This window comes from Callorhinchus milii, unplaced genomic scaffold (assembly GCF_018977255.1).
Source record: "Callorhinchus milii isolate IMCB2004 unplaced genomic scaffold, IMCB_Cmil_1.0 Scaffold13, whole genome shotgun sequence".
In the NCBI taxonomy this organism is placed as follows: domain Eukaryota; kingdom Metazoa; phylum Chordata; class Chondrichthyes; order Chimaeriformes; family Callorhinchidae; genus Callorhinchus; species Callorhinchus milii.
Window position 1 is genome coordinate 13,532,233 of NW_024704754.1, and position 24,591 is coordinate 13,556,823.

The following is a 24,591-nucleotide window of genomic DNA, read 5'->3' on the forward strand; positions in this document are numbered from 1 at the left end:
CCCAAAGCACACCAATTTTTCATGGTGAAATGGATGTTTCTTCCCCACTAAAATCCATTCGTTCTACTCTCAGCTCTGATTGAAATACTTAAATAAAGAGGTCCACATCATATGTTAAATGTTTGCAGATGAAATGAGGGTGTCTGTGTTCTAACCTGACTGATAGACTCTAGAGGGTTCAAAATTATGGGATCTGCTGGTGAGTGTCCCTGGAGAAGATGTTTTTTCCGAAACAGATTTTCAAAAAAAAGTGATTCACCATCAGTTGAAGGCAGTCCTTTAGACTGTTTTCTATCAATTAGGCTTCTTCAAAGAAAGATTATCAACAGTGCTTCCCTTGGGCCCCCATTTGATTTCAAACAGAAAATAACCTTCAAGATAATTCTTATCATTATGTTGTTAGATATTTGGAGATCAAAAGTCTTCATTCCTGTTTATATGCAGGATAAAGATAAACTAAACCCTAATAATAGGTGTAACATGCTCATAAACTCATCAGCTCAATCTTAGAAGAAGGAGAATGAACAGACGAGTTTATATTGAATGATTTTACACAGAGAACAATGAATATCTGGAATGGGCTACCAAGGAGACAGATTATGTCATCGGATTACAGACCAGTTTGATGTCCACTGTAGGTAAAATTATGAGACTCTTATTAAGGATAAAATCATGGAGCATCTGGACAGAAATAAAATCATAAATGATAGCCAATATGGGTTCATGAAGGAAGGGAAGGTCTTGCCAATCTAATTTACTGGTTTTCTTTGATGTATGAAAAGGAAGCTTGATAAGGGAAAGGTGTGGATGTTGTATATCTGGATCTCAGTGAGGCCTTAGATACAGTTCCTCTTGAGAGGCTAGTACTGAAAGTAAAGAAAGCAGGAATCAGTGGAGGTACGTTACAATTGTCGGCCTTCCCAACTCCTCCCTCCACAGGCTGAAGATAATCCAGAATTATGTCCTCTCCCGCACCAAACTCCGTGAACCCCATCCCTCGACCCACCCGCCCCACCATTGCGGGAGAGCTTTCAGCCACTCTGCCCCCAACCTCTGGAATTCCATCCCCAAGTCACTCCGCCTCACCCCCTCCTTAGCCTCCTTCAAGTCCCGCCTCAAAACCCTCTTCTTCGTCCATGCCATCGGTCACCCCCCTTCCCCTCCCCTCCCTTCTCTCCCCCCTGACCCCAGCTCGGATCTGAAATGCTGTACACGTCCAGTACCTTGGGACGTCCTCCCGAAGTGAGAGGTGCTATACAAATGTAATCTTGTTGTTGTTGATACACAATTGGTTGACTAGAAGAACCCAGAGGGTATTGGTACAGGGAATGTCATCAGACTGGGAAAATGTAACCAGTGGAGTTCCACAAGTGTCTGTTTTGAGACTTCTTTTGTTTAATATTTTTATAAATGATCTGGAACTAGGAATCGCAAGCACAGTGACTAAATTTGCAGATGACACCAAGCTAATGAAGGTGGCAGATTGAAAAGCTGAACAAGATAGGTTACAGGAGGATTTGAACATACTTGGGAATTGGGCAGATTGGTAGCAGATGAAATTCAATGTGAAGAAATGTAAAGTACTTCACATAGGGACAAAAAATCCTGGAACGGACTATTATTTGAACAGAGGGTAAATAATATGTATGGAAAATGAAAAGGACCTGGAGGTCCTGATTGACAATAAATTGAAGCTCTCCCAACAATGCTCTATGTCAGTGAATAAAGTAAACCAGATGTTGGGATGTATCAACAGGTCAATAGCAAGCCGAAATAGTGGGGTAATCCTGCCACTATATAAATCATTGGTGAGACTTATAGTACTGTGTACAGTTCTGGTCACCGCAGTACAAAAAGGATATTGGAGAAATCAAGAAGATACAGAGTAGGGCAACCAAAATGATTGAGGGAGTGGAAGGGCTGGACTATGAGGAGAGACTAAATAAATTGGGCATGTTCACTCTGGTAAAGAGAAGATTGAGAGGCGACATGATTGCTGTCTTTAAGATTCTAAAAGGGCTAAACAATATAGATCATGACAGGCTGTTTCAACTTGTCCAGAATAGTAAAACCAGAGGACATGGCCTGCGATTGAAGAGGGATAAATTCAGAACGAATCTACGCAAACACTATTTCGGTGAGCGAATAGTGAATCTGTGGAACAGGCACCCTAGGGAGACGATTGAAGCAGGAAGTGTTGATTCTTTCAAACACTGATCTTCATTTAGGAAATAACATTATGGGATATAGTACATAAGTAGTTTTGGACATATGTGCACGTGACTGCCAGGAAGGTGGCAGGCGAACAAGATGGACCTTGGTCTTTTTTCATCTAGCATTTTGTATGTTCTTGTGTTAAGTTCAAAGAATAAATTTGCATCAATCTAGTGCCTTATAAAGGCAAAACCTCTCAAAGTGGATCACAAGTAATTGCTATCAAATGCAGTGATTTTTTTTAGGATAACTTAACAGATACTTGTGCTTGCAAGATCCTACAAACGGCTATGAGATATATATCAAATTAATCTGTAGGATTGTTCACTGGGACATCAGGAGAAATTCCCTTCTCTCCTCAAACAAAATCATTGATATTTAACGTCCACCTCTAAAAGAGGCAGATTGGAACTTCTTAGTTTAATATCTTCCTCAGACAATGTAACACTATCTGAGGCATTGCACTTGAAACCAAAACTCTGACCTCAAATCCTAATGTGTAGTTTGACTCAAAGATGAGTCTTAGCAACTGAGACCAAAGAGAAACAAATCACTCAGAAGGAATTGGTTAGCTGTTTGGAAAATAAATTGATTTAGGGGTATGAGAGATAGAGTAGTGTAAGATTATTTTGTAACTTCAGATCTGGCCGGATGAATTGCAATTTTCAGTGCCTTGGGACATCTTCCCGACGTGAAAGGCGCTATATAAATGTAATGTTGTTGTTGTTGCAGTGGACTTTTCCAGTCCTATACTCTTCTGTGTTTTGGAAATAATGAAGTCTTATGATCCAAAACTTTATTTTGAAAATATGAAAGCATTTTCAAGTCAGGATTGCAATCTCAATGCCACATTAGAGTGTGCGGAAGGATAGAGTGCTAGTTGATGGGATTGCCCTGCAGTTGACTCTGGGGATTGCGTGTCAGGTTATAGTGTGACAGAGTGGCATACACTCACTCCCTGTGGGAAAGCACCAAAATTCTACTCAAAGTTTCACTGCAGCATCCAGGAGCCATGGAGGGAAATTGGAAGATGGGGGAAACCATGAATTGAATCCATCTCTTTAGGGCACAGGGTTGGAAATCTACCCACAGCATTACCATGTCACTACTCAACATTTAAGTCAAAGTACCCTAGAGGAGACCTGCAGTGTAGTGGTTAGAGCACTCGCCTCACAAGCGAGAGGACTTTGGTTCAATTCCCGGGCAGGACAAACCTCAGGTAAGTTTCCTTACTCCATATGCCTCTGTTTACCTAGCAGTAAGTAAGAACTCAGTTGTTAGTCGATTGGAGAATCACTTTCAGGGGGTAATAATCCCATAAAACATATTAATAATATGAACAATAATTTGGTCACTCAATCCACGACTGTTTGGGGAAACTCCTGTGCACAATTGGCTGCTGTGTTTCACCCACAAAATATACAGTCAATTCACTTTACAGTATATTCTGTGAAACACTTTGAGACGTCTCAAAGACGTGATAAGGCACTATATCAAATGCAAGGATTATTATTATTATTAAAGGATAGAAATAGACAAAAAAAATGTAAAACTTAAATGATTCGGTTTGATTTTAGAAATCACTCTGTTCTGTCCAATTGATATTTTATAGTTATGAATCATTCACAAAACACTTTGTGGGATTTTAATTCACATTTGGGATTGATAAATTGTGGACTTTTGTCCATATTTTCTTCTGCTTGTGCAGTTATAATCACTTGCTCTTCACATTTGACTGAGTGGAAGCATTCTACGCTGAGCTGCAACTCATTCCCGAGCCTTGCTCATTCTCTCGTGCTTAATTGACTATTTTCTTTGTGACTCGTAGCCAAGGACAAGAGTGAGAAGAATTTTGCCATGGCCTTTGTCAGATTAATGAAAAATGATGAGACAACACTGCAGGATGGCACTCATGAACTACTGGTGTATAAGGTACTCAACCAATGTTTTGTTTAATTCAAATACAATCGTTCTGAAATACTTTAAGAATGAAAATTATGTTATGTCCACCTTGATGCCTGAGAACCTTATTAAATATTAGTTTCTCACTGTATTATATTGTCTATAAAGTGCCGAGTTTTTTTTTAACATTTTAAATTTTCTTAACAGGATAAGGGATGTTCAAAGTGAGAAGCAGTTTATCATGTCCGACTCCCAGAGGCAGTGCCAAACACTATGTCAGGTGTAGCATAGGTTAGATGCACGGCCAACAATACCCCATATAAATTTGGTCATTCACCTCATAGACGTTTGAAGGGCATTGTTGGGTGCAAATTGGCTGTCATGCTCGCCTACAAAATACATAGTCGCTACATTTTTAGGAACCCGGTTATTAGTCGATTGGTGGATTGCTTTTTTCGGGGTAATGTAATAAATATAATAAAATAATAAATTGGTCACTCAATCCACGACTATTTGTAGGAGACTGCGCAATTGGCTCTTGCATTTCACCCACAAAATATACAGTAAATTAATTTTACAGGATATTCTGTGAAGCACTTTGAGACGTCTCTAAAGACGTGATAAGGCGCTATATCAAATGCAAGGATTATTATTTTTTATTATTTTACAATATATCCTGTGAACCACTCTTGATGATGAAACATTGTGAAGAGATCCTGTATCAAATGCAAAGATGAATATTGTTTAAAATAATGAAAGGAATTGACAGGTTAAATAGTGGTGACTGTTCCCTTTTAGTCAAAGGATCCATTACTACGGGGCAAAGTTTTAAAATTAGAACCAAGATGGTTAGAACTGAGCAGAGGAAGCATTTCTTTACACAGTGGATTGTAACAATATATAATTCTCTGTCCTAAAAAAGCGGTAGAGGCCAACATGGATGTTTAAAAGAATTATAGACATATACTTGGGTATTAGAGATAGTAAGGTGAATGGGATTAAAAGATCTGCCAAAATCTAATAAACAGGTTTAATGGGCTGACTGGCCTCTTCCTGTTCCTATTTTCCTCTGTTCCTATGTTATTTGGTTAAACCAGTTTCAACTTAACAACAATTTCTTACAAAACACTTTTAATCATTTCGCCATTATAGGTGCTATATCAAATGGATTGTTTTATTTATTCTTTGGATAAATTCAAAACAAAGCTGCAGAAACACTACTTCAGTGAGAAAGTAGTAAATTTATGGAACAGGCTCCCTAGGGAGACAGTGGAAGCAGAAAATGTCATTTGTTTCCAGAACAAATTAGATAGCTTCCCGCTAGAAAATAATACCTCGGGGTACAGTATATAGTTTGGGACATGACGTGTCAAGCAACTGCCAGGATGGTGAAAGGCGAACTAGATGGACCTTGGTCATCTTTCATCCAGCAAATTCTTATGTTCTTTGGATGGTGCAATTGCCCACTGAATTTAGGGAGCCTTTCTTTTTTTCTTTTTTAAAAATAAACATAATTTTATCTTTCATTTCCTTGCACAAATCCTTTCTCTTGGCTGTTTTCAGGGCGACAGTAAGAAGATGGAGGAGGCGAGAATCTACACAAAGCTGCTGCCCACTCGCCCAAGCTCGGAGTACAAAGGGGCTACCTTGAGCCGTGCTAACAGCATGCTAGCAAGTGGCCTGTCCAACAGCTCTCGGGACAGCTTCTTGATCTCAACGCTCGTCTGTTCCACTAAACTCACCCAGAACGGTAATCGGCACAGGCACTTTGTGTTCCATATAATCACAGAAATATTATAGCATAATCTTAAAATTAGAGCTAGGCCATTTAAGAGTGGAACTAGGTGGTAGTTCTTCACCTAAAGGGTAGTGGAAATCTGGAACTCTCTCCCTCAAAAGGCTGTGGATGCTGGATCCAATCACATGTTCAAGATGGAAATAGATAGATATTTGTGAGGTCAGGGTATTAAGGGATATGAGTCAAGGGCGGGCGGACTTGAGGTACAGATCAGCCATGATCTTATAAAATGGCAGAACAGACTTGAGGGGCTGAATAGCCTACTCCTGTTTTTATGTTTCTATGCTTCTAGAAACTGGCTGTGTGACATATACTGGTGTCTTTCTTCACCTGAGCTACCCAATCTAATCCCTCTCGCCTGCATGCTCCCCACATCTTTAATATTCATCTTCTTTCGTTTGGGGTGTTTGCAAACCCACATTAGGAAAGCACTAACTACGCTTTACAAAAGCCGTCAAATTTGCAATGTTCGCGAAAGGGGTAGGAAATGACAAAAAAAAGGAAATACTTTTAAAAAAAGTATGAAGAGCCCAAACCTCCAATTCATTCATTTCACCAACAAAATATACAGTCAATTCACTTTACAGTATATTCTGTAAAGCGTTTTGAGATATCTTGAAGTTGTGATAAGGTGCTATATCATAAGTATTATTATTATTACTATCTTCGCGCGGCCTTTAATTTCCTCACTTGGACAACTTTCAGAAATTGCCAACTCCAATATAGACTCAAATTGTTAAAATAAATAATCCTTGCATTCGATATAGCGCTGCATCTTTATCTTTGGGGGTTGTTTCCCAGGATACTAGTAGAAACTTCCTTATCCTTTCAAATAGTACTCAGGGGTCTTTAGCATAAACGTCTGGACCACTAATTTGGAGCAATTCTCTAGTGAGCTGTTCAATTGTGTATCCAAATGTAATAATAATAATAATAATCCTTGCATTTGATATAGCGCTTTTCACGTCGGGAGGACGTCCCAAAGCGCTTCACAGAACATACTGCAAAGTGAATTGACTGTATATTTGTGGGCGAACGCGGCAGCCAATTGCGCACAGCAATGTCCCACAAACAGTCATAGATTGAAAATGACCAATTAATTATTGTTTTTTTTTTTGAAGGGATTATTATTAGGCTCTGTGTGGAGTAAGGAAACTTGCCCAAGGTTTCGCCCTCTGCCTGGAATTGAACTCAGGTCTCTCACTTGCAAAGCGAGTGCTCTAACCACTGAGCTACAGGACTCCACAGTCCTAATCTAATAGATATTCTAATATCTAATAGATATTCTTCCCTCATTCACTCTCAGTTGGTTGCCTGATTGAAAGACAGGAGTGATGATAGCCTTGGTTTCCAAAGGGAAACAAATAAAGCAGCAGTGTTTGCATTAAGTCCTATAACTTAAAATGCTTGGTGTTGTAACTTGGCAGCAGAGAAACCCGTAGGGATAGTTCAATGCAGCGGCTCAACCAACCTCTGAGGCCGTGTAGAGTTCTTTGTTTTTAAAATGACACGACTCCCTAGGCTTTACAGCAATTTATTCTTTGGAAATTCCTACACTACATGAAAGAAAAGGGGATTGTTTATAAATTGCATTTTATGCAATCATAGAAATTGCAGCACAGAATGAGGTCATTCGGCTCAAGGTGATGCTTACTTCAACACTGGAGTTATTTATTCAGGTCCCAATCCTGTACTTTCTAACCCTAACCCTTTTATATTATTCCTGTTTATTTGTTTACTCAATTACCTTTTAATATTGTTATGGGCATGGCTTCAATAGCAACTAATAGAATAGTAATCCATGTTATAATAATAGTAATATTAATAATCCTTGCATTTGATATAGCACCTTATCACGTCTTTGAGACGTCTCAAAGTGGTTCACAGAATATACTGTAAAGTGAAACAAAAATAGAAGTCGCTGGGAACACTCAGCAGGTCAGGCAGCATCTATGGAGAAAGGAAAGTGAGTCAACGTTTCGGATCCACGACCCTTCGTCGTCACCTCCCCATTAACCTACTTTCAGGCGTACTGAGACAGTAGAATATGGAGGCTAAGGTTAGAGTTGTGAAGGGCAATTTCAGGACAGAAACCAGAAAGTATTTCTTTACTCAATGAAATTAACAACTGGAATAGGTTGCCAGGAACAATGATTGAGGCCAAGATGCTGAAATCATTTAGAAAAACAGCTTGATAGTGTGATGGAAGGACGGTAGGGTGGGTCAATACAATACAATACAAAATTACATTTGTGTAGCGGCTTTCATGTCTGGAGGCTGACCCAAGGTGCTGGACAGTCAGGGAGGGTTGAGGGCAGGGTGGATAGAAGGGTGACCGAAGGCATGGTTGAAGAGGACGGTCTTGAGATGGGTCTTGAAGGAGGCAAGGGAGTGGATGAGGCAGATGGACTGTGGCATGGAGTTCCAGAGGATGGGGGCAGAGAGGCTGAACGATGAGATCAAATGGTCTGAAGGTCTTCTTCATCCGAACCCATATTGTGATCTTGTGAACTCTTGACATATATCAAGCTTTTTCCGGTGTCCTAACCAACAATCTCCCAAATAAAATTGGTCATTCACTGTATGGCTGTTTCTTGGATGCATATTGCTGTGCGCATATTGGCTGCCATGTTTTGCCCACAAAATACAGTCAATCCACTTTACAGTATATCCTATGAAGCACTTTGATACGTCTCAATGATATGATTAGGGTCAAAATCAAATCCAAGGATTATTATTATTATTTTTATCATTATTATGATACTCAGCCGAGAAGCTGTTGAAATCAAAATACCAACGGTCACAGAATGGAAATCACAATTTGCACAGCAACTTCCGGTTGTAAATCCTGCACTGTAGACCACATGGGACTTCAGCTTCCTGTACCAGAAACATGTCTATTAGGTAGAGTTCAGTTTTGAATGGCCAGTCTCGAAAATTTCTAGTATCCCATTTATATAACAGACTTTTTCCCTGGGAACAGTTCAAACACTGGAATCTTTGCATCCTGCCAGGGTCTTACGTGTATTTGATTAATAATTTAGAACTCTGTGTTTACGTGAACGTACAATGATTGATAGACCATGAGACCAGGATGAAGCCAATTGTGCAGCCTGGTATTCATTTGCTTGTTGAGCCCAGAGAATGTGAAGAAGAACAGGACAGAGAATGAACAGAGATTTGCTGTCGAGTTTGCTTTCAGTATTATCATTAGTGTGATATTTTGGAGGCAGGTTGCATGTCACCATTATCACAAACACAGTATTTGTTTCACTCTTCTGCACATGCATTGCATGTTTTAAAAAAAAACTCGCTAAATATATACATTTTATTGTATAAAACGACAACAACATAACTTATATAGCGCTCTCCACGCAGAGTAGCTTCTCAGAGAGCTAAACAGTGGCGGATCCTGACTCCGAGGCGGGGGGGGGGGGGGGGGTGGAGGGAGTGGTGTAGAGGTGGTCATAAGCATGGTCGAAGAGGAAGGTTTTCAGGTGAGTCTTGATAAAGGGGAGAGAGGGGGCAAGGCAGAGGGATTGAGGGAGAGTGTTCTAGAGTTAATGCTAGTGTGTGTATGCCAGTGATTGAATCTTATTATAGAAAAAGCTTTGCACAAGCTCAGGATCAAAGAGAGGAGGCAATACAATGCCTGAATTTCTGCATGTTGCACTGGTTTGTGTGACCAATGCTATTAGTCAATGTCAAGTATCAGTAATTGAGATTAAAATACTTCACACAGAAAGTCGTGGAATGTAATGCCCAGAAGATCATAGAGGCAAAATTAAATTGGGATGCTAAAAAAGGAGATAGATGAGTACTTGAGAAGTAAGTGTACTAAAGAGTATGGAGAAAAAGTGGAAAATGGGATTAAGGGATCTGCCATGATCGAATAAACTGGCAGAACAGGCCCCAGGAGGTGAGCGCTCTCCTCCTGTTCCTATGCTTTGTGAGATAACTGTGCTTCTCTGCTCTGTTTAGTGGGTTTGCTGGGACTCTTGAAGTGGCGTACAAAACCGGAGCTCCTGCAGGAAAACTTAGAGAAACTGAAGTATGTGGATGGAGAGGAGGTGGTTAAGGTACGGTCATGCTCTGAATGCCCATTAATAATGTGTAAACTTTCAAAGACTTAAGGTAACTTGCTGTATCCGAGGATAATTGTATCCCCTTTTGTATTAAAAATCGTCACATTTAATATAATGCCATTCACATCGTGCAAATTAGCTGCTGTGTTCAAATACACAGTCACTACACATTACACTCGTGAAGCTCTTTGAGATATTTTGATAACGTGATAAGGCACTGTATCACTGTGTCAGATTCAAGGGTTATTGTTATTAAAACGCAAAGGTGTCAGTTAATAAGAGTCTCACTTTGATTCAGAAGAGATTTAAGCTTACAGTTTAGGCTGATTCTCCACTGCAGCACTACTGGAGCTGTGGCTGCATTGCTAGAAGTGCTATCTTTCTGGTAAGATGCTAAGCTGATGTCCTGTCTCCCTGTTCACGTGGACAGTAGAAAAACTAAGGGAAAAGAGAAGTTTTTCTGAAGTGTCTTGGCCAACAATCCTTCAGATAAATTGGTTGTTCACTTCATGGCTGTTTATGGAACATTACTGTGTGCAAATGGTCTTGGCATTTGCCTACTGTAATTTCCTGTGAAGGGTTTGGAAACATTTTAACATAATAAGGTACTTTAAAAATTCAATTATTTCTTTAAGTTTGACATTATGTTTCTGTATGAAATGATAACTGCAGATTCCTCAGTGAATTCAGTGTTTCCAACTCACAAATTGTGTGCATTTCTGATCTTTAAAACACAGTTAAGACATATTCCACTGACATTACATCTCTCAGGGGTTATTAAGCACAAAGGAAGTTCAGTCTGAAAATAAATCTGTTCAGTGTCTCACCTATAACCTCACCTTTACAGTTCCTGCAGGACACTCTGGACGCACTCTTCAACATCATGATGGACCATTCCCACACTGACAAGTATGACATTCTGGTCTTTGATGCTTTGGTAAGGACAAGATTTCATTATGAATTTCATTAAAAACATTGCAGTGAGCCATTAACACCGATTGTTAGTTCCCATTGGCAAGGCCAAGGCCTGGGGACGTCAGAGTGTGTGTTGGGGTGCTGCTGGAGTCTAACCAGCTAAATCCGCATTGCTTGCCATGGTTATCGCTGTCTGGCAAGCCTTCCCACTGCTTGTCCAGCTAGGACCACCGCATCCATTAGGGCTTTGGCTTGCAGAGTTAACAGGCGATGAGTGGGATGACTCCCTGCCCCCAGTGACTTGTCTGCCCTTCCAGATCCTGCCAGCTGGCAATACTGTCATCAGGAGGCACAGGGAGCCCTAATCACAGGCAGAGAGGACGCCATCTGTGACTTTGACCAGAGCTATCTCGGTGCTGCGAGCACTGTAACATTACAGACATTTTTTCCAAATAAAAAATGATTCAAAACACAGTAGGAGCTTAAATAAATGTAGCAATAACAATGGTGGATGTATCTTTTCTCCCAATCCACCCAGTGTCTAAGGTTGACAGATGTGATGTTCTTGGTTATGGCTGACTACAGATGCTGCTGCCTATGTGCAGTTCAGATGACAAGCTCTGAGGGAGAGAACAGAGCACTGCAGTTGCATGACTGAAAAACAAAGCCTCCAGCGTTTTTCCAATAAAACTCTGCTGACAGTCTATTAGCGGTCACCTCAGTAAAAACACACAGGTCTGTGCCCATAAAGCTCTCCTGACAGCACGGGTCTCAACAACACAAACAACACCACAGCATGTTTACAACAGATAACTGGAGCATCTCGCCCCAATATCTCAGTCAATGAAAACTCCAGCAAACTGTCTAAAGAGTCTATAGGTCTGTCTTAGCATAAGCCTCTCATTATATACCGTGGCAAAAATAGGAATCTCCTTAGCAGAGCAGCAGAGGTTGCAATAACAAAAGTGCCCTTTGAGAGTTGTGTTTCTTGTAGCATTAACTGCTACCCACCGAGCACTTTGGATACAGAAGGCCCTTCAGGCCATTTGATCTCATATCTTTTCATTACAGGATCAAATGGTTTCTTTAATGAGTCCGGTGCCTCCCCAAACCCTCCCCTTTCCTGGTAAAGTATTCTAGTTGTTAATCACCCTCTGTGTAAAGAAATACTTCCTGATATCCATTGTGAATCACGGGCAGACAGTTTGAGACTGCCCTTGAGACATCTGAAGTAACAAACTGCACGTTTCACGGTTTAATGTTGCTGCTTTGGTGCTGAGGTGTAGTTTATTGTTCCTGAGTTGTGCTGCACGCAGACAGCTGATTAGAGGCAGTGTTTAAAGCCTGGCCTTTTGACTGCATCAATGTTGCCCATATGTGCTGAGCACAATAATTCGCCTGACAGTTGCTGCGCAGGTCCTTTGGGGGCAATTCTGGTGTGAATATAGAACACAAACGGATGTTTTAGCTACCCTCCGTATTTATGTGAAAGGTGCTATACAAATGCAATGTTGTTGTTCTAATATCTTGAATTCAATTACAAAATTATTGCAAATGTGATGATGAGATCATTTATTGAGACAATACTGGATATAAAATAATATACATGTGAAAAAAAAGCCTGGCTTTTTCCACAGAAGCAAAGGAGATTGAGAGAGGATATAATAGAGGTGTTTAATGTTTTGAGGAGGATGTGCAAACCCTGGACTGTTCAGCATCTTGGTACATCCTCCTGATGTGAAGGGCGCTATATAAATGTAAATCTGTAATGTATTGTATTTAGAATGAAATGGCAGACAGAGGGGAAAAAACATTTCTTTTAGTTGCAGATTCAGTGAGAAGAGGGCACTGTTTGTGAGCTGAAAGATTAACTGAGAGATTGTAAGGAATTTCTTCACTCAGAGAGGTGTTAGGGTTTGGAAATCATTACCAAAAGTGGCTGTTGAGGCTGGATGAATAGAGTTATTCAAAAGCAAAGTGGATAATCACCAACACAGTAAAAACATTTAGGAGGTGTGTAGGAGAGAGTTGGAGTGCGATTAATAAAGAAAAGGTGATTTGGTGGGGGGGGGGGGGGGAAACAGGTATCAGTGGCATGAACACAATAAATGAATGGCTCTCTTCTGTGCAGAAAATGTCAATGTGCTTTTGTCCTTCACACCCCATCCTAATTGAAACTCAATCTTTCCCAGTACCACTGGACCACTCCTTGCTTCCCTACCCCATCCCTCCCAGTCTTAGCCTTTTGACAATACACAACATGGGCATTAAAAATCTAAGTTTGTCATCACTTGCCAGTACTTCCTCATTTATCTTATATTTTCAATCTTGGTGGTGTGCTGCTCCATTGGCCTCGATCCATTAATGGGTAATAAACTGAAGTTTGACAGGAAATAAAAGTAAAATTATTCTCAGAGCAAAAATTTCATATTTTACATTTCTTGCCTTTCAGACTATTTGTCATGAAGCATGAGTTCCAGACCCATTGCACAATGTCACAATTTGTGGATGATAAATCACAGTATTTATGCTTTGACCAGGAAGTCATGGTATAATAATAATCCTTGCTTTTGATATAGTGCCTTATCACGTTGAAACATCTCAAAGCGCTTCACAGAACATCCTGTAAAGTGAATTGACTGCATATTTTGTGGGCAAAACGCGGCAGCCAATTGCTGCCGATTGTTATCGGCCTGATCCAAACTCCTAATTTTGTTGTTTCCAGCAGTGAAAAGGATGACATTAGGACTTTACAAATTCACTGGCTGAAACATTCCCTTGATTGGTACCAACCTGGTGACATGAGCTGGACGATTGCTCTTACCCTTTGGGAAGAGTATTTGTTGCTCTGGTACAATACAAAGATTATTTATCAATGATAATCCCAAATCCCTGTTTTTCCCTTAATCCGTTCAGACATTTATCTCATCAGATTTCACCAATGAAGATTATGTGGTGATAAATAACAACAAAAACAAATTACTTTTGCATTCTGCCTTTCACATTGGGAGGACACCCCAAGGTGCTAAAAATGCAATGTTTTGGCAAAGATTTCATTAGCAAATGTGTTGAAACATTTGATTATAAATTTCACATATATTGTGCCCCTATGCTCAAAACCCAGATTCAATACTGGCTCAGGGATCTTTAATTTACAATGATACCAGTGAACAAAAGGTTATGAAGAAACACAATATCTGCGAGGCACTGGGTCAGACAAGTGCAGGATTCTCAAGGAAAGAGAGAGAAAACAACTGAGTTTCTGGCTGATATAGAAAGGAGCTCCTAAAATACTGGAGGTCTTATCAAGGACTAGTGAACAGAAAAAGGTGTGCTGTTATTATATATCTGCATTGAAGTAAATGATTGTTGTTGCAAGAGTTACAAGGGATTGTATTACTACTCATCAAGGAGGCTAAACATTGTCATCATGGATTTAGAACTAATCTCTCACTCCTTGCCAACCTGCTGGAGTTCTTTGAGGAAGTAATAAACTAATAGATGAGGGAAATCCAGTAGATATATTTTGATTTGAGTTTCAGAATGTATTACAGGTGTGGGAAAATGAATGACAGAGAAAAAGCAACAATGCTTTCAATAGGTTGGATGAGCCAGTCAATGATAGATTAATACCTTGAATGCCTCAACATCCACGCTCCTTTTAACGTCAATAAAAGAATAACAGGGAACTAAGAATTAAGGAAAACTATCATTTTGGAGGTTTTATTGCACCATTTCCATTGATTTGTTTTCGAGCAGTGTTGATGACATCAAAAGCATAGCTTAGAGGAGTTACAGTGTCTGAAAGAATGCATTAAATGAATTATGCACAGTTGAAACATGTTTCCACTGTAGCAGCTGGGTAAATGAGTAGATCTAGTGCAGTCAATTCATTTGACTGCCTTGGTTCAACTCTGTAAATTCCCTCAAACCAAGCAGGTCAGTCAAAAAGATGGCAGAAATTTAAGATAATTAAGAATTAAAGAGGTTTGCAAAACTATTCCTCACACATATTTATGTCTGAATGTTCCTTACACATGTTTCAGAGAATGTGGAATTCTCTACCACAAACCGCTTTTGATGCAGAGTCTTAAACTTCTTTCAAAAGATAATTATATAGAAAATTGAGCAAGAGATTGGGATTAGATTAGGAGGTTCATAGGGAGAAAATCAACAGCCAGACTTGATGGGCTAAATGGTGTGTTTCTATAATATAATATTCTTTGACTCTGATCAGTACCACATTATACTCCACTTTAATTTAGTGGAATATTTTTGAGAGATTAAATTTAATCTTTACCCTTGAGAGCAAGTCATGAAGGGGAAAGTCGACAAATTTCTATTCGCATTCCAGATGAATTCATTGGATTCACAGCTTTTTTTGCTGTTTAATTCTCTCCTCTATTTAGATATAGACTACATAACACTTATAGCCATATAGGGTGAAGAGAGTAATTGGGAAGGACTAAGTCTCCAGCTTCAGTGCTGTAGGTTTGGTCAGCAAACAGCAGAAAGAAAGGCACTTCGACAAGTCCTACTTCTGGATCAGAGTTTCTGTAATATGGGATTCTATGGGATCCTGTTAGGAACACGACCACCGATTAGACCCCACTGAGAGAAACTAATCACACATATGTAATGTGTAAAATGGCATTCTTTAAAGAGAAACTGGTCCTTTGTCATTCTTTAATGTGTAATGTGTTTCTTCTGTCCCTCTTTAACCTAATCATAATCGTTTGGTATAAAGCCTTATCATATAATTGAGATACAATATAATACAAAATTACATTTGTATAGTGCCTTTGACGTTGGGAAGACGTTGGTAGCCAATAATAATAATAATAATCCATGCATTTGATACAGTGCCTTATCACATCTTTGAGCTGTCTCAAAGCACTTCACAGAATATACTGTACAGTGAATTGACTGTATATTTTGTGGGCGAAACGTGGCAGCCAATTGCGCAGAGCAGTATTCCGCAAACAGTCATGCATGGATGACTAATTTATGATTATTATTATTATTATTATATTTTTTTGAACAATTATTATCCCCGGTAAAGTAATCCGCCAATCGACTAACAACCAGGTTCCTACTTACTGCTAGGTAAATAGAGGCATGTAGAGTAAGGAAACTTGCCCAACATTTTGTCCTGCCCCGGAATTGAACCCAGTTCTCTTCCTTGCGAGCGAGTGCTCTAACTACTGAGCTACAGCCAATTTGTGCACAGCAATTGTGCAGTAGCTGATTGTCCCACAAATAGCCATAAAGTGAATGGCCAATCTTTATTTTGTGTTACAGATCTACATTATAGGGCTGATTGCGGACAGGAAATTTCAACACTTCAACGCTGTGTTGGAAGCCTACATCAAACAGCACTTCAGTGCGACGCTGGCTTACAAGTAAGTTTCACTCGACAGCCCTTTGTAAAACAGTCACATAAACCCAGAAGGGTTACAGGTTTGATCCCAAATTTGGGCAGAATTTGCTGATCGCCAGACAGAGAAACTAATCGCACATCTGTAATGTGTACTGTGTGCTCTGTCACACTCTTCAATGAGATGGATGTTAAAGACAGGCAGCTGGCTACGATCAGCTAACTCAGCCCATTATTTTAACTGACTCTCCTAGATTATGCAGCACAATACAATTTACATTTATATCACGCCTCTTACATCAGGAGGACCTCTGAAAGTACTTAAGTTAAATTAGAAAATAATAATAAAAATATCAGCCAGTAATTCTGCTCGCAATTGTCATTCATTGACTATTACTTGAAGAACTCACAGGAACAAGCTTGATTAAAATGTTCCCATGGCTGAATAGCAGGCCATCACGCATTGTCGCATGAGAAATGAACACTTGGTTGAGGTACGAGTGAGTAGGCACTGCCTACTGAACTGTATTCCAGCATAAGATGGGACCTCCAGTAGGGGAAATTGCTAGAGGATGTCAAACAATGTCTAGTTATACCATTATAATAATGCTCCTAACATATGTGTGATAGCCTTGAGTTAAAATATGGTTGTGAATTAATTTTCAGCTATACTGTCAAGTGTTTTAATGGTCTAAATCACAAAATTCCAACAGTAACAGCCTCGGGGTGTAATTTATGAGATTTTTAAATAATGGATCATGGATCAGAAAAATCTCTGTAATCACAGAAGCAGAATGTTACTGCACAGAAATTGATAATTTAGCCCATCGAGTGTATACTGGTATATCAAATGCAAGGATTATTATTATTATTATTATTATTATTATTATTATTATTATGATGTCAAAAGAATTGTTTTCTAATCTCCCTTTAATTCTTTTTGTGCTTATCATAAATTTGTGCCTCCGTCCTATTTATTTACTTATTCAATTATCCATTAATAATTCACCTCCAGTCATTTTATTCAATGAATTATATTTCAGGAAACTGATGGCAGTGCTGAAGAGTTACCTGGACAAGTCCAGTCGGGGTGAGCAATGTGAACCGATTTTACGGACACTCAAAGCATTGGAATACGTCTTCAAGTTCATTGTACGCTCCAGGTTCCTGTTTGCACAGTAAGTTGACGTTCTCAGTGACTGGTATGTGTGTCCATTTCTTATTGCAACTCCCATAAAGTCCATGTGTGCTGGTCCAGCAAGTTTATTTTGGTCAGCTGGTGTCTGTGACACACAGGAACCCATTACCTTGCTGAAGAATATCCAAACCAGACTAAGATCAACATATGTATGCATGCAGATTTCCTTGTGTCTGGAATGCAATGCACATTCTCTCCCTCGAGGGATGCACTTTGTTTCACTAATTCTGGAGAATATTTGGCACAAGTTGGTAGGAGCCAAGACTTGGGAACCCCAGAGTCCACATTTGGCTACAGCTAGAATTTAACTAGTTGAAACTGTCTAGCTTGCCATTAATAGCACTGTCTGGCAAACTTCCCACTGCTTGTCCAGCTAGCATTATCCCTGTTAGGGCTTTGGCTTGCAAGGTTAACTGGAGCTCAGTGGGAAGAATACGATTTACAATATAATTTACATTTATATAGCAATTTCACATTGGGAGGATATCTCGAAGCACTTAAAGAGCAGAACCCCTGCTCCCAGTGCATGGTCTGCCCCTCAAGTGCCCTGGAGTACTGTGGACTCGCCTGGTTCAGTAACCAGACTATTGAGACCACAACATAGGTTTGACTTGATTCCCACATTCTATTGATAAACATATCACCTCAGAAACAGCTCAGTTCTAAGGATTGCTGCTTACCACTCCACCCCACTCAGGAGGATACTTGAAACAGAAATCTCCTGAATTATTCAGCAGTGAGGAGAATGAAAAGGGAAAGCACTAAGTATGAGTGACTATTGCGAATAGGGAATCAACATTGGATAGTAAAGAAATGTACTAGGATTCATTTTGTGCAAACAGTTTTCAGTAGCTTTAATCTTGGTCTGAAAACAAAAGATTTTTTTAATTTCGGCACTGGCAATTTCAAAGGGATTTTCATCATAACTGGAATAAAACCTGCTATATTGTATATTACAATTGGATTTATTCATGTGGTGAGAGATGTGGTAAGACATCCTACACTCTGTATTCCATACAGTGCAAAGGTTGCTGTGGGTTTTGTAATATTCTACTCTGATCAGCAAATTTCTCAAATTTACTCAGGTGCACTTATAATTAATAAAATAAAAATTGCATTAGAGTTAGAGCACAGGGACAAATTTGTAAAAAGAAATCTAAATGTTCCGAATGAAGATTAGAAAGTAATTGCAATTTTATAGAGCCTTATCATGTCAAGCCATCTGATAGCATTTCACAAGTAATTACTGTCCAAGAATAATGATTGTATTTTGTTGGCACACTCAACAGTGATATTTTGCACAGTAAGGTCCCCAGATAAGCTATTGACCATTTTTATTTGATGGATTGTTGGCCAGAGCACTGGGAGAAATACCCTTCACTTTTCAAGTAGTGCCACTTAATTTACTGTTCAGGAACATAGAAAAACAGGAAAAGGCCATTCAACCTATTGTTTCCCCAGTTTTAATCCCATGCTCTGCCTTTTTGCTATACACCTTAATACTTTGACCTCCCAAGTTTCAGACTTAAGAACATAAGAATTTATTAAGAGGCGAAAGAAGACCAGGGTCCATCCAGATTGTCTTTCACCATCCTGATATAAATATATAAATAATATATAAATAATATAATAATGATTAAATAGACTTAAGTCTATTTTACATATCTCTATTGATTCTGCCCCTATAATTTTTTCTGAGACAGAGTATTTCATATCTTCACGAATCATTTGTATTAAGAAATACTTCCTATCTTGGTATCAACTGTCTTTGTTCTGATTTTTAGGTCTACCCTTTTGTAATGAATTCTTCCACAAGAGGGTAGAATTATGAACGATATAACCTGTCAATTCCTTTCATTAATTTCATTACATCAATCAAATGAAGCTTTAACTACCTCTGCTCTAAAGAATATAACCCTAAGTTGCCCTCCTTCTCAAAATAACTAAGCCTCTTTAACTCAGGTATTAATCTAAAGAAAGGTTGCTGGACCTCCTTCAAGGCCTTTCCTAAGATTGGATGCCTAAAACTGAACACGGTATTCCAAAGAGGTTTGACCAGTGATCTTGGAGCAGAACTGTGTTGTTTTTATATTCCAATAATACATGCCAGCATTTCAATTGCCGTATTGCCTGCTTTCTGTACCTGTGAACTAGATTTTAATGATCTGTGGACTTGAACTCCTTGATCTCTTGGCTCACCTTTCTCTCCTGGCACTTCTCTATTTCTAACATACTTCTAAACGCCAATCTTCAGTTTGAAGTGTGCTATCCCACAATTTGCAGTATTATATTTTATTTGCTACAGTTACGCCTACTCACTTAATCTATTTGTCGCTTTGTATTTGGAATGGAAAGAAAATAATATGTCCTGGGGGTCCTGATTGACAATAAATTGAAACTATCGCAACAGTGCTCTGCAGCAATGAGTAAGACAAACCAGATGCTGAGTTTTTTTAACAGGGCAATATTGATCCAAAGTAGTGGGGTAATCTTTATAAATCACTGGTGCGACCACACCTGGAGTACTGTGTGCAGTCATGGTCACTGCAATACAAAAAAGATATTGCAGCGATTGAGAGGATGCAGAGTAGGGCAACCAAAATGATTGAGGGGATGGAGGGACTGGATGATGAGGAGCAAATAGGTAAACTGGGCATGTTCACACCGATAAAGAAAAGGTTGAGGGGGCGATATGATAACCGTCCTTAAGATTCTAAAGGGACTAGATAATATGGACCATGATAAACTGTTGTATCGTGTACTGAAGAGTAGAACCAGTGGACATGGCCTGAGATTAAAGAGGGGTAAATTCAGAACAAATCTATGAAACCACTACTTCAGTGAGCGAGTAGTAAATGTATGGAACAGGCTCCCCAGGGAAACGGTGGAAGCAGAAGGTATCGATTCTTTCAAAAATAAATTTGATAGATTTCTGTTAGGAAACTATACTTTGGGATACAGTATATAGTTTGGGACGTGACATGTGCATGCGACTGCCAGGATGGTGGAAGGATGGAACTTGGTCTTCTTTCGTCTAGCAAATTCTTATGTTTTTGTTCACCTGTCCTCTTCATAGGGGGGCACCACTTGGGACTCCCCGTCAATCAGAGAACATCCCTTTTACTCTCTGCATACAGCTTCCAGCCAATTTCCTATATATCAGTGATGTCAGTGGGGCTTTTGCACATAGCAAGCAAGTGCCATGAACAGGAAGTGACTTCAATGATAATAATAATAATCCTTGCATTTGATATAGCACCTTATCATGTCTTTGAGACATCTCAAAGCGCTTCACGGAATATCCTGTTAAGTGAATTGACTTCATGTTTGTGGGTAAAACGTGGAGGTCAATTAGATTGAGTGACCAAATTATCCTTATTTATTCATGATTTTTTAAAAAAAATTTGAAGTGATTGTCACCCCCAGAAAAGTGATCTGCCAATCGATTAACAACCAGATTCCTACTTACTGCTAGGTAAACAGAGGCGAGTGGAATAAAGAAACTTGCCCAACGTTTCGAACCCAGGTCCTCTCACTTGCAAGGCGAGTGCTCTAACCACTAAGCTACAGGACTCCACAGTGATGCTTCATTATGCTTTTGAGCTGATGACCTGATGGGCATTTTTTGTTGCAGGAAGCTGGCTAGTCGGGATTACCATGCTTCTGGGTAGGACAGAGCCACAAACTCTAAGTGCACTCAATCGGGGTGGAGGTGGGGGTTTGGTGGGGCAAGGGAGCGATCTAATGGGGTTTTCCTGTATGAACCAAAGACTTCCTGCTTTGCTTGATCCTTGAAATTTCAGTCAGACCCTCTCTAAACTGCAAAATGTTCTTTTTACCTTAGACTTTATGAAGAGAAGGAGCAAGACGAGTTTAAGGAATCGCTGAAAAGTCTGTTCCAATCCATCAACAATCTGATGAAAAGTCAACAAACTACAATCATTCTACTGCAGGTTAGCTGACCCATGTATTACCAACAACAATTTGCTTTTATACAGCATCCTTCACACAGGACAGAGTCTCGTTTTGCTGTTGGATGCCAAGAATCAGAGAAGGGGCAGGGGGAAGATACCCATAGAAGATAACAAGAAAATAATAATAATTTGGTCACTTATTCCACCACTGCTTGTGGGACACTGCTGTGCACAATTGGCTGCCACTTTTCACCCACAAAATATACAGTCAATTCCCTTTACATAATATTCCGTGAAGCACTTTGAGACGTCTCGAAGGTGTGATAAGGCGGTATATCAAATGCAAGGATTATTATTATAATATAGCATTACATTTATAGAGTACCTTTCACGTTGGGAGAATGTCCCAAAGCGCTGAACAGTCAGATGTCGGAGCCCGAGCATGCGGGAGGGTTGGTATAGAGGTGAGGGAAGGCAGAGAGGTGGGAGGGCAACCAAAGGCACGATCAAAGAGGAGGGTCTTGAGACCGGCCTTGAAGGAGGCAAGGGAGGAAGCGAGACGAAGGCATCATAGGATGGAGTTCCAGAGTGTGGGGCAGAGAGGCTGAAAGTTCGGCCACCGATGGTAGTGAGGGTCGGGCAGGAGACATAGAGCAGGCGGAGCCCGATGAATGGAGGGAGTGGGTAGGTTGGTAGGGAGCCAGCAGATCAGAAGGGTGGGAGGGTCAAGGCCATGGATGGCCTTAAAAGTGAGGACCCAATCGAGGAACTAGGTTTTAAGATGTCCCTTAGATAAGAAGAGTGAGGCAGAGGTTACTAAGGCAGGAAGTTAGAAGTTCAGGCCATAATGGCTGAAGGCACACCCACCAATGGTGGTGTTGAGGGGTCAGGGGACAAGCAGCAGCCTGTGCCAGCTGAGTGATTAGGGAGGGCAGGGGAGTGGACTATGAAAAGGTCAGAGAGGTAGGGAAATGCTTGACTGTGAAGGCTTTGTATGGCCTTTTGGGTCTGGCCTCCTCCTTGTCCCCCGAGTCCTCCACTCCACCCTCGGTGGCAGTGCCTTCAGCCACTATGCTCCGAGGCTCTGGAACTGCCTTCCTCACTCCCTTCGTCTCTCTCCCTCCCTTCCCATTTTCAGGTCTCTGCTGAAGACCTTTCTTTTCGACCGCGCCTTTGGTCACCTTCCTCCCTCTCCCCCTCCCCCTGCTCGGTCCCGGGATCCTAAACTGTAAACGGCTCTGAGACGCCGTCCGGCGTGGAGGGCCCTATATAAATCCAAGTTGTTATTATTGTTGTTGTATGTGAACAGTTAGATTTAGATTGGACATACTTCTTTACACTGTTCTCACAGCTTTAAATAATCCAATAAAGGCAAAATGTGCAATCAATGCGTGTGCAGATCCTTCCAGACCACCTCCATCAATCTAATCCAAATAAATTCAATTTAATTGAAATTTACTTCTTGGATTATCTTCAAATTGCCTTGTAAAGATATGTAAAATTGCTGGGGGTTAACATCATATTCACCTCAATTCGACATATGACATATCTCTAAGCAGATGGGTGAGATGGTTGAAGGACTTCACTTCACATTACTTCTGCAAGAGTAATGGAAATCCCAAGGAAAATTAGAAAGCAACTCTGTACAATTTTAGGCCAAGAGGCAGTCACAAGAATAATACACCAGGATCATCAGAGTATAATGTTACCATTTAATTACATGTGTTTGTCTATACAAGTGGTCATATTTTATTTTTGAGGTATAATATAAGATCCCACTTTCAAACTTCAGTCTTGATTTTTTTCTTCTGAATCCTCTTCTCCCCAATGTTGATTTTGTCCGCTCTTGAAGGAACTAACTTTTGCTCCTGTACAGTTATGCACATGCTAGCAGCCTCTGATACCTTACCAAATGGCCATCACACCTTTACATGTGAGCCTAGATGGTGAATGTTGAAAGGTATTGAGCTACAGTGAGGTATCACAATTGAGCACAATCATGCCCGCATCTGACATCTACACAGACATATGTGGAGTGCGGGAAGAGGAGAAATCAATGACTGTAATTGATAGTGTGATACCAGTCCATTTCCCTTCCCATCAGGCTCTGATTAGGTACTATATCAAATGCAAGGACTATTGTCAAATATCACATAGAAGGATTATTAAAGCATTTTCATCAAACAAAGAGTCTGAAACAGTATTTTATGTAAGAGTGAGGTCCAGCAGATCACTCCTGCAATTACAGTACCCGGGATTCCAGCCATCAGCAACGGTGAACTTCATAAGTAAATCAACACGTACATAGAATCCGTGTTTGTCAAATCAGTCTTCACCATATGGATTATTTTCAAGAATATAATTCTTGCATTTGATACAGGTCCTTATCATATTGAACCAACTCAAAGGACAATAAGTTACTTTGAAATGCAGCGACATTTGTTTTGACGATAAGTGAGGCAGCTATTCTGCTCTGGCTAAGTCCTCTAAACAGAAATGTGGGATGTTGATCAACGAGTTTGATTTGTTTTGTTTGCAGAGGAGGGGGTGTAAATTTGAATAAGGAAAGAATCCTGTCAAAGACTCTTTTTTGCAAATAGTGCCATGCTACATTTAATGTCTATTTGATCTGACAAATGGAATTGCAGTTCAACATCTAATGCAACACAACTCTTTCCTTTTATTCAATCTTAGGTTGCTTCTTTAAAATATCTGCCTTCAGTACTTCATGATGTTGAGACAGTCTTCGATGTCAAGTTATTGAGGTAAGCAAGGAACATTCTCATTTTAATCAAAAGCTTGCAGTCCTAAAAAATGGCAGGACAGAGGTTGGCCAGTTTGCCCATCAGGCCTATACTGGCGCAAGCTCCTCTGTTTGAACTAATGACTTCAAACCGATGCCCTATTAGGTGTGATGGTCCTGGATTTGCAGTGGAAAGCTTGCTGGATGAGCATTTAATGGCAAGCTATGCAGTTATAGGCGGTTAATCTCCAGCCCTAACACGCACTCTGGGGTCCCCAGACCTTGGTTCTCACCAACCTCTGACCAATACTGTTCAGAATTAGATAAGTAGGGCGTGTTCTTCCAGTTAGAGAGTGTGCATTCCATTCCAGACACAGGCAAATTTCCACGTGAAGGGGTATACATATGTGAAACTCTTTCTGGTTTGGATACTCTTAAAAATGTT

General features: G+C 40.1%; 1 protein-coding gene across 1 annotated transcript in view; it reads left to right on the plus strand.

Annotated features, from left to right (window-relative positions):
• LOC103177303 (dedicator of cytokinesis protein 2) overlaps positions 1-24,591 on the plus strand; it is a 222,556-nt gene that overhangs the window by 59,206 nt on the left and 138,759 nt on the right. The window contains exons 17-24 of the mRNA XM_007891417.2: positions 4,043-4,146; positions 5,680-5,866; positions 9,896-9,993; positions 10,847-10,936; positions 16,216-16,316; positions 17,335-17,469; positions 21,334-21,442; positions 24,098-24,168. Of these exons, the coding sequence (XP_007889608.1) occupies positions 4,043-4,146; positions 5,680-5,866; positions 9,896-9,993; positions 10,847-10,936; positions 16,216-16,316; positions 17,335-17,469; positions 21,334-21,442; positions 24,098-24,168 (895 nt within the window). The remainder of the gene's footprint in view (positions 1-4,042; positions 4,147-5,679; positions 5,867-9,895; positions 9,994-10,846; positions 10,937-16,215; positions 16,317-17,334; positions 17,470-21,333; positions 21,443-24,097; positions 24,169-24,591) is intronic.